The sequence below is a fragment of the Hippopotamus amphibius genome, chromosome 7 (assembly GCF_030028045.1).
Source record: "Hippopotamus amphibius kiboko isolate mHipAmp2 chromosome 7, mHipAmp2.hap2, whole genome shotgun sequence".
Classification (NCBI taxonomy): Eukaryota; Metazoa; Chordata; class Mammalia; order Artiodactyla; family Hippopotamidae; genus Hippopotamus; species Hippopotamus amphibius.
This window is the reverse complement of record NC_080192.1, coordinates 47,394,351-47,410,506: the sequence shown is the minus strand read 5'-3', so window position 1 is coordinate 47,410,506 and position 16,156 is coordinate 47,394,351. Positions and strand designations below refer to the sequence as shown.

General features: G+C 39.7%; 1 protein-coding gene across 1 annotated transcript in view; it reads left to right on the top strand.

Moving 5' to 3' along the window:
• Positions 1 to 9,201, top strand: part of LOC130856515 (lysozyme C, milk isozyme-like) — a 33,884-nt gene extending 24,683 nt beyond the window's left edge. Inside the window, exons 3-4 of the mRNA XM_057740940.1 lie at positions 7,969 to 8,044; positions 9,072 to 9,201. Coding sequence (XP_057596923.1) covers positions 7,969 to 8,044; positions 9,072 to 9,186 — 191 coding nt within the window. The 3' untranslated portion in view covers positions 9,187 to 9,201. The remainder of the gene's footprint in view (positions 1 to 7,968; positions 8,045 to 9,071) is intronic.
• Positions 9,202 to 16,156: the final 6,955 nt, after the last annotated feature.

Genomic DNA, 16,156 nt, shown 5'->3' with positions numbered 1-16,156 from the left:
CAGCACCAGAGGACTCTACAAAACAACCTTTACTGACAGGCTATTATCTTCCTTCGTTTCTTATGTATTGGTCGTCCCACAGTGTGCCACCCTTAGAACCTAGTACTCTTTTCCTCTGTCTGTTGCTCCTCTGCAAGTAGACTTCTCTGGTTAAGATGATCTGGAGGTCCAGGTTGCAGCCACCTCCTTGAGTAACTCATCCCTGCATTTCTCATAAGTCTATGTGGGATATATTGATACATGTTGATAAACTTGTTTGTTTTTCTCTTGTTAATGTGTCTTTTGTTGCAGAGCCCTAGCTGAGAACCTGAAAGGGTAAAGGGAAACCAGTGTTTCCCCCTGTCCAGTTTCTGGTGATGAGGATGGGAGAGTAAAAGGCTGGAACTCTCCACTCTCCCTGGAGACTGCAGTTGGGATCTGGGATAACTGACAACAGCCCAGCAGCAGGTAGGAATTCTTACCATGTCAGTCTCCCAGATCTCTGTCTGTAGCGCACAGTCAAGACAGGAGGATAAACATCTCTCCTTGTCCCTTCCTTTCCAAATTCACAGTGGCAGGAGAAAAACATGCAAAAATAGGTCTTGAATTGTGACTCTTGTGAATTTGGTTTTGGTAATCAACACCTATGGGTACTGATTCTTAACTTCCCAGAAAGAGTCACCTTTTCCTTTGTCTCTGTCTTTTGTCATTTGTCAGAAGGATGAAAAACCATAAGATGAGAGTCTCTGTTTGTCTTGTTTTATGTACTGAGAACTTGGCTGTGTAACCAGTGAGAATATTCCCTCTGGTTTCTGCCACTTGGGGGTGCAGGTTGTCTGGCAGAAGACTAAGATGTGAAGTGACAGGCAACATTCTCTCTGTCCAACCATGCCGGCTCTCAGGGCAGTTTGTCAATAAAGAGTCTCAGTCCGTAAGGGGCCTTTATCACCTCTACCTTCGTTGCCTTGTTTGTGAGGGAAAAATTCTCACCCCAGTATCCCCTTTCTGGTAACACAGATTAGTAGGGCAGTGAATGAAGGTGTCTCACTTGTGGGAGAGAGAGGTGTCTTTGCCCCCTGTGACAATGAAGCTCTTTGCTTTCTTAGGCTATCTCCTGAGTGCCTTTGCATCTTGAGAGGGCTACATTTCTTAGGGGACACCTCTTGTGTCCAAGTTAAGCCCTAAAATTGGTTTTAAGCCATGAAAAGACTTACTGGTTTGGAGTCACAATTGAAATAGATATATTGAAGATCTGGACTTTTATATCTAAAAGGATTTTTAGGAGAGCTCTCATCTTAAGCAAATGTCTAGTTGGTACCTATGTGAAGATCAGATTGAAAATAAAAAGAAAAGGAAAAAAGGAAGAAAGAAAGAAAGAGAGAAGGAAAGAAAGGGAGAGAAAGAAAGAAAGGGAGAAAGAGAGACACAGGGAGGGAGGGAGGGAAGGAAGGAAGGAAAGAAGGGAGGGAGAGAAATAGATACAGAAGAATACCTTGGCTAGTGTGAGAAAAAAACAAAATATCTCAGTTGGTAAACTTAACTTGTTCCATCTGCCAGAAACACCATTTAGATCCAACTACTTTATAATAGTTAGAAGAATATAACTAATCTTTTATAATCCTTTATAAAACCATTCTTTTCTAAGTTCAGCCCAAGGTGCAGTCGGAACGGTTTGGAATTTTTATCCCTTAAAGGGAGTTAGCTTCCTGCCCTAGGAATTTCTTACCCGTCGGTAATTGTTTAAATGAATATTGTTATGCTGCAAAATTAGTTCTCAAGAACTTACACTTTTCTGGGACGCTGTCAGGTGATTCTCATTAGGAGCTTTGTGTTTTTGAAAGAATGAAGGCATCTATGTACAGATCTTCCTTGATTTACAGTGGGGTTACATTATGATAAACCCATGGGAAGTCAGAAATATTGTAAGTCAAAAATGCGTTCCATTTACCCAACGCACCAAATATCATGATCCTACCTAGCTTACCTTAAACCTGCCCGGGACACATACATTAGCCTACAGTCCCGCAAAATCATCTGACACGAAGCCTGCTTACAATACAGCGTTGAACATCTCATGTAATGTCTTGAATACGGTCCTGAAAGTGAAACGCAGAATGGTTGTCTGGGTACAGAATGGTTGTAAGTATACTTTTGTTTACCCTCGCAAACAAAAAATATCACTAGCCTGGGAAAAGATCGCAATTCTAAAACCAAGTACATTTGCTACTGAATGCATATCACATTCACACCATCGAAAAGTTGAAAAACCATAAGCCAATCCATCATTAAGTCAGGGACCTTCTGTACTATCACAGCAAATTCAAGCACAGTGCTCACCATGTGCCAGGCATTATTCTAAAAAGTTTACTATGTATTAACTCATTTTCTCCCCCATGAGGTAGGTATTGTCAACATCCCCACTTGACAGATGGGGAAACAGAAACCCATTGAAGTCCAGCAACTTGCCCACGGCCCCTCTGGGAGTGAGTGGCAGAGCCGCCCTGCCTGTCCCCCGGCTTTCCCTGTGAGCTCTACCCAGGTTTTCAGTAAAACCGCCTATTAGGGGCCCATCAGGATGCCGCGAACAGGCAGTTCATCTGAAAACAGGCCTCTTTTGGCGCAGCTGGGATTTTGGGACAGGCTTGATGTCAGGGTGCTCTATCATCTGTTTGTTGTTGCTGTTCATTGAGCATTCCATTTATGTGATTATACTAAGTTATGCACTTTCTTTTTTTTAATTAAATTTTTAAATTAACTTTTATTGGAGTATAGTTGCTTTGCAATGTTGTGTTGGTTTCTACTGTACAGCAGAGTGAATCAGCTATACGCATACATATATCCCCTCTTTTTTGGATTTCCTTCCCATTTAGGTCACCACAGAGCATAGGGTAGAGTTCCCGTGCTACACAGTGGATTCTCACTATTTTATGCACATTATCAACAGTGTATATGTGTCAATCCCAATCTCCCAATTCATCCCACACCCCCACTTTCCACCTTGCTATCCCTACGTTTGTTCTCTACATCTGTGTCGCTATTCCTGCTTTGCAATTAAGATCATCTATCCCTACCTGTGTTTTTTCACAAGTATTTCACCAAATACTTGCAAACACTGGAATCTTACTTCCTCATCAAGGATGATCCTCTCCAAAGAAACACGGAAACTAAGTATTCAAAGTCTTAAAATTATACACCTGTCTGGTGTGAATCACTCCTTGCTTAATGAAGTATTTCATTAAGAAAACAGCGTTGGGGCCTTCCCTGGCGGTCCAGGGGTTAAGACTTTGCCTTCCAATGCAGGGGAGCGGGTTCCTTCCCTGGTCAGCGAGCTAAGATCCCACATGCTTAAGATCCCACATGCCTGGGGGCCAAAACACCAAAACATAAAACAGAAGCAATATTGTAACAAATTCAAAAAAAAGAAAAAGAAAGAAGGAAAGAAAAGAAAAGAAAGCAGCTTTGATTGGAGGAGCAAGGGGCTGGGGGAGGGCAGGGTGGTGGAAAGGAGTGGGCAGTTTCTCATGGAGATTTCTACATTGTGGAAACCAAGGCCCCAAATGATTAAAGAATCTACCCTGTGTTACCCAGCTCATTGATAGCAGACAGACCTTGGATTTCTTATCCTGACCCCATGTGTGTGCTCTTTCCAGCCTGCTCTTCTACCTCCATTTTCAAGGAAGAATCTATTATCCAGTGGGTAGCCCATCAGGCTTTACAGGATTGGAAACCAGTATATGTGGAGATGGTTCAAGATGGCAGAGTAGGAGGACGTGTACTCACTCTCTCTTGCAAGAGCACCGGAATTGCAATTAACTGCTGAACAATCATTGACAGAAAGACACCGGAACTCACCAAAAAAGACACCCCACATCCAGAGACAAAGGAGAAGCCACAATGAGATGGTAGGAGGGGTGTAATCGTGTTAAAATCAAATCCCATAAATGGCGGGTGGGTGACACAAACTGGAGAACAGGTATACCACAGAAGTCCACCCATTAAAGTGAGGGTTCAGAGCCCCACGTCAGGCTTCCCAACCTTGGGGTCTGGTAATGGGAGGAGGAATTCCCAGAGAATCAGACTTTGAAAGCCAGTGGGATTTCATTACAGGACCTCCACAGGACTGGGGAAAAAGAGACTCCACTCTTGGATGGCACACAAAAAACAGTGTGCACACCAGGAGCCAGGGGAAGGAGCAGTGATCCCATAGGAGACTCAGCCAGATCTACGTCTGGTTTTGGAGGATTGCCTATAGAGGTGGGGGCAGCTGTGGCTCACGGCAGAGACAGGGCCTCTGGCAGCGGAGGTTCTAGGAAGAGCTCACTGGCATGAGTGGGAATGCAGCCCCACCCACTGGGAGACAAGGAAATTAAAGTTTACATTGAGCTCTTAAAACAGGGAGGGTAGGAACCTATTTCCCCTCAATCAGTATGTATAAAAGGATCCCTGAAATGCAGCATGAAATGGCATTTTATTATTCTTACTCTAGTTGATTATTGTTCATTTTCTTCCACAGCATTCAAGCTGTACTGTAAGTAAAAGTTGCTTTTTATTTTAGTCCATATTTGTCAGTGTAATCACTGCATATTTCAGATTGAATTCAGACATTTCCCCTCCATAACTGCTTTTGAATGAATGAGCGAATGGCTAGATGGAGGGATGGATAACACAGTCTTTCCTAGTCTATGATTCTTGTCTGGATTCTAACTTGATATCCAAATTTACCTTTAGGTTTCATAAGAAATTTTCTTACTCCCAGAGACTGCTTATTGTTCCTAATAAAAAGCATTGTTCCTTTAGCGTGCGCATCTGCTGCTAATTACCAAACCCACTCAACAGCTCTGGTTATTTTTCTATTCTAGGCTGAATCTTACCTGAGGGATGGGAGCAGGCGAAGCGTAATAGCAATGGAAGGAATAGTTATTTTAATATTTTAAAAAATATGTTATCTTGTTTCATTAATATTACCAAATGATTTGCTAAGAAAAGAATTCTCTTAAGGACCCTTCAACATCAAAGTGTGAAAATATTTTACAAGTAAAATACGTCTTTAAGCTTATAAAGTCATTAGTAAAATAGAATTAAACGAGCTGTAAGTCATATGGTATTTCTGTTTATTATCTTTTTCTCAGGGATGTGTTTGGTCAAATGGGAAAGCAGTTATAACACACAAGCTACAAACTATGGTCCTGAAAGAACTAGATACGGGATATTTGGAATCAATGGCCACTACTGGTGTGATGATGGGGGAACCCCCAAGGCAGTTAACGGCTGTGGTATACCCTGCAGCAGTAAGACGAGAAAATTGAGTGATGGCACAGGACCCATCTGGTTATACTTACGAGAACAGAGATTCAATATAAACGAAAAGGTCTTGACGGGTTCATCAGGGACCTAGAAAAACTCTGTCCTAGCTTCTAGAAACTCTTGATTATCCTCCTCATAATTTCTTAAGGAAGAAATTAAAGAGGTAGTATCCTAAAATGCTGCTGTTTTCTAATATACAAAAGTTTCTGGAATGACCTATCACTTTATTATAACTGGACTTGTTGATGCTTTGTAAAGAACAATGCCATTCCTTCTACTTACTTTGGGGAAATTGAGGGAAATTTTAGTTGTGTGCTTTTTGTCTTTTTTTAATCTACCCTTCTTTCTTGGAAAATGAAAGGATTAGTAGTTAAGCAAAGAGGAGGAATATGTGTGGTCTATTTTTTTTTAAAGAGGTTTTATCAAGATACAGTTAACATACAATAAACTGCATATATTTAGAGTGTACAATTTGGCATCCCAATCTCCCAACTGATTCCCCCCAAACCCCCCCACTTTCCCCACTTGGTGTCCGTATGTTTGTTCTCTACATCTGTGTTTCTATCTCAGCCTTGCAAATCGGTTGATTTGTACCATTTTTCCATTTTCCGCATATATGTGTTAATATACAATAGTTGTTTTTCTCTTTCTGACTCACTTCACTCTGTGTGACAGTCTTTAGGTCCATCCATGTCTCTACAAATGTCCCAGTTTCATTGGTGTGGTCCTTTTTTTAAAGAATTTATTATTTATTTACTTTTATTTTATTTTATTTATTTTGGCTGTGTTGGGTCTTTGTTGCTGTGTGCAGGCTTTCTCAAGTTGCAGCGAGTAGGGGCTACTACTCTTCATTGTGGTGCACAGGCTTCACATTGTGGTGGCTTCTCTTGTTGCGGAGCATGGGCTCTAGGTGTGCAGGCTTCAGTAGTTGTGGGACGTGGGCTCAGTAGTTGTGGATCATGGGCTCTAGAGCATAGGCTCAATAATTGTGGCGCACAGGCTTATTTGCTCCGTGACATGTGGGATCTTCCCGGACCAGGGCTCGAAACTGGGGAGCCCTGTGTGGTCCTTTTAAAAAAATGCTGTTACGTTTTATTATGAAATATTTTAAATATATAGAAAATTAGAAACAGTATAATAAACATCAATATGCTCATCATGTACTTTAACAGTTGCCAACATTTTGTCATATTTACTTCTTTTATGTATATATTTTATATATATATATACACACACACTTTTGCTGACTGACTTTAAAGTGAATTAGAGGGACTTCCCTAGTGGCGCAGTGGTTAAGAATCTGCCTGCCAATGCAGGGGACATGGGTTCAATCTCTGGTCCAGGAAGATCCCACATGCCAAGGAGCAACTAAGCTCGTGCACCACAACGACTGTTGTGGCCTGTACTCTAGAGCCTGCAAGCCACAACTACTGAGCCTGCATGTTGCAACTATTGAAGCCCGTGTGCCTAGAGCCCATGTTCTGCAACAAGAGAAGCCACTGCAATGAGAAGCCTGCGTACTGCAATGAAGAGCAGCCCCCACTCACCACAACTAGAGAGCCTGTGCACAGCAGTGAAGACCAAATGCCGCCAAATAAATATATAAAAATTTTTCTTAAAAAGTGAATTAGAAACATTATGACATTTCATTTCTAAATTCTTTAATTTGCATCTCCAAAAAATACAGTTCCTATATAATTGTCATTCGAACAAGTTAATACATGGATTTGTTTAACTGGGATGAGTTCCTTTTAAATTAGAGATAACATGAAATCTTTAGTGCATAAAATATTGGAGAAGAATTGCAAAATTAATATTGTTAAAGTTTTAAATATTAAAATTCCTAACAGAGGTTAGTCTTCGAATATTCTTGTATATCCAGTTAATTTATTTTTAAAAAATATTTTGTATTATATACTAATCTGTGGTCACTGAATAAAAACTCTTACTACCCAGATATGTAAGACCACTGGCAACTTTTGCTATATACATATTCTTTCAGGATATACATCAACATGTATATGAATGAAAAGGTATATTATGCACATATGTATCCACATACAAACATGTAAGCAATGTGTGTTCCAACAAAAAGGAAGTTGTACTACATTTACTGCTCTACAATTTACTCTTTATTACACAAAATTATTTTTGTCAACAATTACGAATCTTTATTATTTATTCAAGATGAATAGAATTCCACTATATAAATATTCTATAACTTATCAATCCAACTCTTACTGTTAAGCACTTAAGCTATTTCCATTTTCCCCTTTAATTAATTGCTATGAAACACCTTGTACATACATCTTTGGGTACATCTCTTATTATTTCTTTAGGATGGATTTCCAGTAGAAGAATTGCTGAGCAAAAAGCTTCTAGACTTGTTTCTGCTTGTTTGTGTGCTTGTTTTACAGTGCCTAGTAAAAAGAGAACCCTGTATCACATTAGTTAATAATCCTTGAGCTTCCAATGACTTTGGTAAACTAGAAACAGAATGCTTCACTTCATGGCAAATGGGATGGAATGAAAAAAGTTTTCCCCCAACATTCACAGATACACAGACTCTTAAAATATACTTTTAGTTGTTCTTTCCTCAGCTTAAGAGAATAAAGCTGGCTGAATCTAAAGTTAACATGAAATTTCTATGAACGCTGTTTTCATTTCTCACCACCTCTTTTTCAGCTTTGCTGAAAGATGACATCACTCAAGCTGTAGCATGTGCAAAGAAGATTGTCAGTAAGCAAGGACTTAGAGCATGGTATGTTTTTTTTCCCCTTCCAGTTTTATTGAGATGTAACTGACATATAACTCTGTATAAGTGTAAAGTACACAGCATAATGATTGGATTTACATACATCATGAAATGGTTATCACAATAGGTTTAGTAAACATCCATTATTTCATATGGATACAAAATTAAAGAAATATAAGAAAAAAATTTTTGCGAATGATGAAAAGTCTCAGGATTTACTCTCTCAATAATGTTCATATGTAAAATACAGCAGTGTTAATGGTATTTATCATGTTGTACATGACAACCCTAGTATTTATTTACCTTATAACTGGAAGTTTGTAGTACCTTTGACTGCCTTCATCCAATTCCCCACCCCTCACCCCACCCACAACCCCCACCTCTGGTAACCACAAATCTGATCTCTTTTTCTATGAATTTGTTTGTATGTTTGCTCATGTTTGAAGTATAATGGACCTACAACATTATGTTAGTGCCTCTTACAGTGCATGCTGTGTGTTAGGCATGAAAGGGGAGAGCTGTTTTTCCCTACTGTTATGAGAGAAGTGAGTGAATATTTCCAAAGACCAAAGGATGCTACAGAGAACTGAAAATTGCAACTTTAGATTTATGCTAAACAATGTATTACATAGAAACAATCTACTTAAACTGATTCAGAATCTTATTTTATTTTTCACTTTATTTTAGGGGATTTCTAGAGTTTTTAAGATTCTCCACACTCTACCAATTCCTTGTCATATTTTGAAATTATTTTTGGAATTAAGTAGATGTGGAATACACTTGGCAGTTGTTTGTAGACTACACAGGACTCAACATTTTTGTTCAGCATTCTGTGCTCTAGTGAAGGCCTGGGGCAGATGGAAAGTGTTGGTACACTTATCTCCATGTAATAAATAGCAATACTTGGATCTACCTATAGCCTGTATTTCATGTATTGATAAACTATTTTGTTCTCCCAAGGGATTTGAAGTAGGTATATTACAGTGAAGATATGTTTTAAACTTATTACCACTTGTTTCATCTTTCTCTACAGGGTGGCATGGAGAAGTCGTTGTCAAAACAAAGATCTCAGGCCTTATCTTAAGGGTTGCAGACTGTACCTGGGGAGTTTTCTTTCTTCAGTTCATTTTGCCTCTTTTTCATATTAAGGAAGTAAAAGTTGAGTGAAAGCTCATTCTACCACTCTTTCAAACAAATAATGTTTTTACAGAAACAGGAGCATATGGTCTTTCTTCTAAGAGGCTTAAAGCTTACCTCATGCATTTATTGTTTGATATTAGGCCAACAATATTTTTCAGTTTGCTAATAGAACTAATGCTGGTGAATATTTCTCTAAAACCTTAATTATCAAATATATCTCCAGTACATTCAGTTCCTAATCAAAGAAATAACCCAGACTTAATCTTGAATGATACAAGTAATCCCCAATATGCAATAAAAATATAACAAAAGAATATCTTTAAACAAATTGATTTTAGGCAGAATCCCAGCTGTATATGCATGTGACCCCTTCATCTGTTCTGTCATTTCCAAAAACAGTAAAAGATAACCAGTCTTTGTTGGGCAGTATACAATTTAAACAGGAGCAGAATGCCCAATGGCTAAAAATGAAAACAGCCAGAATTAAGATTTGGTTTTCATAAAGTGTGACCTTTGGTTTAAATGTTTTCTTAGAAATGCTGCATTTACACAGCTTTAAAAATAAACTCACAATTTACAAATCAGTCTATTTTAGCCCTTTTTATAAAGAATTTGTTTACACATCTTGCTGATCATGAAGGAATATAAAGAGGGATTAGATGGGCTGTTGCTTTTCCTTAATGTTATTAACTTAGATTTATGCATTATGACTAAATTCAGAGGCAGATGAGTTTGCAAGTATTGAAATAATTGCTAACCACAGCTGTAAAATTATGGGTGAGTGCTGTAAAAAAATACAAACGTTTTCATTAAAAGCTCTGCAGTTCGGAGATAGGATTAAGATGGCAGAGTAGGAGGACATGCGCTCACTCCCTCTTGCAAAAGCACCAGAATTACAACTAACTACTGAACAATCATTGACAGAAAGACACTGGAACTCACCAAAAAAGACACCCCACATCCAGAGACAAAGGAGAAGCTGCAATGAGACAGTAGGAGGGGCACAATCGCGTTAAAATCAAATCCCATAAATGCTGGGTGGGTGACTCACAAACTGGAGAACAGTTATACTGCAGAAGTCCACCCGCTGAAGTGAGGGTTCTGAGCCCCACATCAGGCTTCCCAACCTGGGAGTCCAGCAACGGGAGGAGGAATCCCCAGAGAATCAGACTCTGAAAGCCAACGGGATTTGATTGCAGGACCTCCACAGGACTTGTGGAAACAGAGACTCCAGTCTTGGAGGGCACACAAAAAAATGTGCTCAGCAGGACCCAGGGGGGAGGAGCAGTGACCCCATAGGAGACTGAACCAGACCTACCTGCTGGTGTTGGAGGGTTGCCTGCAGAGGTGGGGGGGGCAGCTGTGGCTCACCGAGGAGGCAGGGGCACTGGCAGCAGGGGTTTTGGGAAGTGCTTATTGGTGTGAGCCCTCCCAGAGTCTGCCATGAGCCCCACCAAAGAGCCTGTGGGCTCCAGCACTAGGTGGCCTCAGGCCAAACAACCAACAAGGTGTGAACACAGCCCCACCCATTAGCAGACAAGCAGATTAAAGCTTTACTGAGCTCCACCCACCCAGCCCTACCCACCATCAATCCCTCTCATTAGGAAGCACAAAGGAGGCTCCTAGATAGCTTCCCCCACAAGAGGACAGACAGCAGAATCAAGCAGTATCAGCAGTATTTCACCTTGTGGAACTGAAAACTGCAGCCACAGAAAGATAGAGAAAATGAACAAGCAGAGGACTTTGTACCAGATGAAGGGACAGGATAAAGCCCCAGAAAAACAACTAAATGAAGAGGAGATAGGCACCCTTACAGAAAAAGAATTCAGAATAATGAGAGTGAAGATGATCCAGGACTTTGAAAAAAGACTGGAGGCAAAGATCGAAAAGTTTACCAAAGACCTAGAAGAATTAAAGAGCAAACAGAGATATGCAACACAATAACAGAAATGAAAAATACACTAGAAGGAACCAATAGCAGATTAACTGAGGCCGAAGGGCAAATAAATGACCTGGAAGACAGAATGGTGATCATCACAGATGCAAAAAAGAATAAAGAAAAAAGAATGAAAAGAACTGAAGACAGCCTAAGAGACCTCTGGGACAATGTTAAATGCACCAACATTCGCATTATAGGGGTCCCAGAAGGAGAAGAGAGAGAAAGGACCTGAGAAAATATTGGAAGAGATTATAGTTGAAAACTTCCCTAACATGGGAAAGGAAGTAGCTACCCAAGTCCAGGAAGTGCAGAGAGTCCCAGGCAGGATAAATCCAAGGAGAAACACACCAAGACATATATTAGTCAAGTTGACAAAAATTAAAGACAGAGAAATGTTATTAAAAGCAACAAGGGAAAAATGACAAATAACATACAAGGCAACTCCCATAAGGTTAACAGCTGATTTCTCAGCAGAAACTCTGCAAGCCAGAAGGGAGTGGCATGATATGTTTAAAGTGATGAAAGGGAAGAACCTACAACAAAGAATACTCTACCCAGAAAGGATCTCATTCAGATTTGATGGAGAAATCAAAAGCTTTACAGACAAGCAACAGCTAAGAGAATTCAGCACCACCAAACCAGCCTCACAACAAATGCTAAAGGAACTGCTCTAAGCAGGAAACATAAGAGAAGAAAAGGACCTACAAAAACAACAACAAAACAATTAAGAAAATGGTACTAGGAACATACATATCGACAATTACCTTGAATGTAAATGGACTAAATGCCCCAACCAGAAGACACAGACTGGCTGAATGGATACAAAAACAAGACCCATATATATGCTGTCTACAAGAGACCCACTTCAGACCCAGGGACACATACAGACTGAAAGTGAGGGGATGGAAAAAGATATTCCATGCAAATGAAAATCAAAAGAAAGCTGGGGTAGCAATACTCATATCAGATAAAATAGACTTTAAAATAAAAAATGTTGCAAGAGACAAGAAAGGACATTACATAAAGATCAAGGGATCCATCCAAGAAGAAGAGATAATTATAAATATATATGCACCCAATATAGGAGCACCTCAATACATAAGGCAAATGCTAACAACTATGAAAGAAGAAATAAATGCAAGGCAGAAATAGAGACACAGATGTAGAGAACAAACACATGGACACCAAGTGGGGAAAGCGGGGAGGGTTGAGGGGGAATGAATTGGGAGATTGGGATACCAAATTGTACACTCTAAATATATGCTGTTTATTGTCTGTTAACTGTATCTCAATAAAAGTTCTTAAAAAAAAAAAAAAAGCTCTGCAGTTCATACCTTGTCTTTGTTTAGAGCTATTTAGTGTCTCTGAAGAAATACTTAGGTACATATTTGTAAAAAAAATGATCTGACACTTAGTATTTCCTGCATCTTCACCTGTACTAAAACAGCTGGATATTACTGGAGGAAACTCCATAAGCATGCTGAGAGATCTCACTTTATGTTTTTTATTTTTTTGGCTGCACCGCATGGCTTGTGGGATCTTAGTTTTTATTTTTATCTTTTTTGGGGCCGGAGGGGTGGGGCTGCATTGGGTATTGCTTCGTGAGGGCTTTCTCTAGTTGTGGTGAGCGGGGGATACTCTTCATTGTGGTGCACAGGCTTCTCAGTGTGGTGGCTTCTCTTGTTGTGGAGCACGGGCTGTAGGTGCATTGGCTCAGCAGTTGGGGCACAGGGGCTCAGTGGTTGTGGCACACAGGCTCTAGAGTGCAGGCTCAGTAGTTGTGGGGCATGGACTTAGCTGCTCTGCAGCATGTGGGATCTTCCCCAACCAGGGCTTGACCCCATGTTCCCTGCATTGACAGGTGGATTCTTAACCACTGTGCCACCAGGGAAGTCCGAGATCTTAGTTCCTGACCAGAGACTGAACCCACACCCTCAGCAGTGAAAGCACAGAGTCTGAACCACCTTTATCCATTGATGGGCATTTAGGTTGCTTCCATGTCCTGGCTATTGTAAATGGTGCTGCAATGAACATTGTGGTACGTGTTTCTTTTTCGATTATGGTTTTCCCAGGGTATATGCCCAGTAGTGGGATTGCTGGGTAACTCATATATATGGAATCTAAAAAAACAGTATTGATGAACGCAGTGACAGGACAAGAATAAAGATGCATATGTAGAGAACGGACTTGAAGACATGGGGTGGGAGGTGAAAGGGAAGCTGGGACAAAGTGAGAGAGTAGCACTGACATATATACACTACCAAATGTAAAACAGATAGCTAGTGGGAAGCTGCTGCATAACACAGGGAGATCAACTCCATGCTTGGTGATGACCTAGAGGGGTGGGATAGGGAGGGTGGGAAGGAGTCACAGGAGGGAGGGGATATGGGGATATATGCATAAATACAGCTGATTCACTTGTTGTACAGCAGAAACTGACACAACAGTATAAAGCAATTATATGCCAATAAAAAGTTTAAAAAAAGAGTTAAATGAGAGATGCAGGGCTTAGTAACTGGCATGTGTTTGGCTAATCTGCCTGTTTTGTGTAGGGAACTCCTCCCTCAGTTCTGTCTGGTAACCCTCAATGCACAGACCCTCCTTTACCCCTGTTCTATCCCTTGAGGATAAATAAGGGATAATTGCTTGGCTGTAAGGACCTGAACATTTCTTAAACAGAATCTCAACCAGTCTCTTTTTGCTAGCTCCTCTCTTCCTCCTCCCTCCCCTTACTTCCAGAGATCCCTATAACCACAAACTCTTGAGATCTGGGGGGGTTTCTGCAGTGTGAACTGCATAGCTTATTAGCTCTGACTACTCAGCTCTCAGGACTGCTCTACACCACTTGCCTTTTGTATTCCAAGTATCAAGATGTTGTTTCTGCCTTCTCCCCCATTCTCCCCATCCTTTGTAGGTTTATGCCTTTTTGAAAATCACTTTACTTATTTCAAAGGAGTTTTGAAAGAAAGCAAATGATGTATTCAATCCATTATCTTTCCTTTAAAGTTCCCAATGTGTTTTATTTTCTTAATTTTATTTTATTAACTGTTATTTTGCTTTAAAAAATACTTAACGGTAACATTTTAAGCAAAGAATAGCAAATCCTTTGAGAAATGGGGAAAGCAGAAATAGGAAAGCTGGAGAAATACTTACAAGGGGCTAATTTGTGCTCCACAGATCACATTCTGAAAGGTGAAATCCAGGAGAGGGTACAGATGACAAAAAATCCTGTATTGCATAGAAAATCCTAAAGATGCTACCAGAAAACTACAGTGCTAATTGATGAATTTGATAAAGTATCAGGATACAGAATTAATGCACAGAAATCTCTTGTATTCCTATACACTAACAATGAAAAATCAGAAAGAGAAATTAAGGAAACACTCCAATTTACCATTGCAAAAAAAAAAGAATAAAATACCTAGGAATAAATCTACCTAAGGAGGCAAAAGACCTGTATGCAGAAAACTATAAGACAATGCTGAAAGAAATCAAAGATGATACAAACAGATGAAGAGATAGACCATGTTCTTGGATTGGAAGAATCAACACTGTGAAAATGACTATACTACCCAAAGCAATCTACAGATTCAATACAATCCCTATAAAATTACCAATGGCATTTTTCACAGAACTAGAACAAGAAATTTTTCAATTTGTATGGAAATGCAAAAGACCCCAAATAACCAAAGCAATCTTGAGAAGGAAAGACAGAGCTGGAGGAATCAGACTCCCTGACTTCAGACTATACTACAAAGCTACAGTGATCAAGACAGTATGGTACTGGCACAAAAACAGAAATATAGATCAATGGAACACAATAGAGAGCCCAGAGATAAACCCACACACATATGGTCACCTTATCTTTGACAAAGGAGGCAAGAATATACAATAGAAAAAAAGACAGCCTCTTCAATAAGTGGTGCTGGGAAAACTAGACAGCTACATGTAAAAGAATGAAATTAGAACACTCCCTAACACTATACACAAAAATAAACTCAAAATGGATTAAAGATCTAAATGTAAGGCCAGATACTATAAAACTCAGAGGAAAACAAAGGCAGAACACTCTATGACATAAATTAAAGCAAGATCCTTCTTGACCCACCTCCTAGAATAATGGGAATAAAAATAAAAATAAACAAATGGGACCTAATGAAACTTAAAGGCTTTTGCACAGCAAAAGAAACCATAATCAAGACAAGAAGACAACCCTCAGAATGGGAAAAAATATTCGCCAATGAAGCAACTGACAAAGGATTAATCTCCAAAATATACAAGCAGCTCATGCAGCTCAATATCAAAAAAACAAACAACCCAATCAAAAAATGGGTGGAAGACCTAAATAGACATTTCTCCACAGAAGACATAGAGATGGCCAAAAAACACATGAAAAGATGCTCAACATCACTAATCATTAGAGAAATGCAAATCAAAACTACAATGAGGTATCACCTCACACTGGTCAGAAAGGCCATCATCAAAAAATCTAGAAACAATAAATGCTGCAGAGGGTGTGAAGAAAAGGGAACCCTCCTGCACTGTTGGTGGGAATGTAAATTGGTACAGACACCATGGGAAACAAAGGAGGTTCCTTAAAAAACTAAAAATAGAACTACCATATGACCCAGCAATCCCACCACTGGGAAGATACCCTGAGAAAACCATAATTCAAAAAGATATATGTACCACAATGTTCACTGCAGCACTATTCACAATAGCCAGGACATGGAAGCAACCTAAATGCCCATCAACAGATGAATGGATAAAGAAGACGTGGCACATATATACAATGGAATATTAGCCATAAAAAGGAATGAAATTGAGTTTTGCAGTGAAGTGGATGGATCTACAGTCTGTCATACAGAGTGAAGTAAGCCAGAAAGAGAAAAACAAATACCATATGCTAACACATATATATGGAATCTAAAAAAATGGTACTGACGAACCCAGTAACAGGGCAAGAATAAAGATGCAGATGTAGAGAACAGACTGAGTACACGGCAGGGGGAAGGGGAAGTTGGGACGAAGTGAGAGAG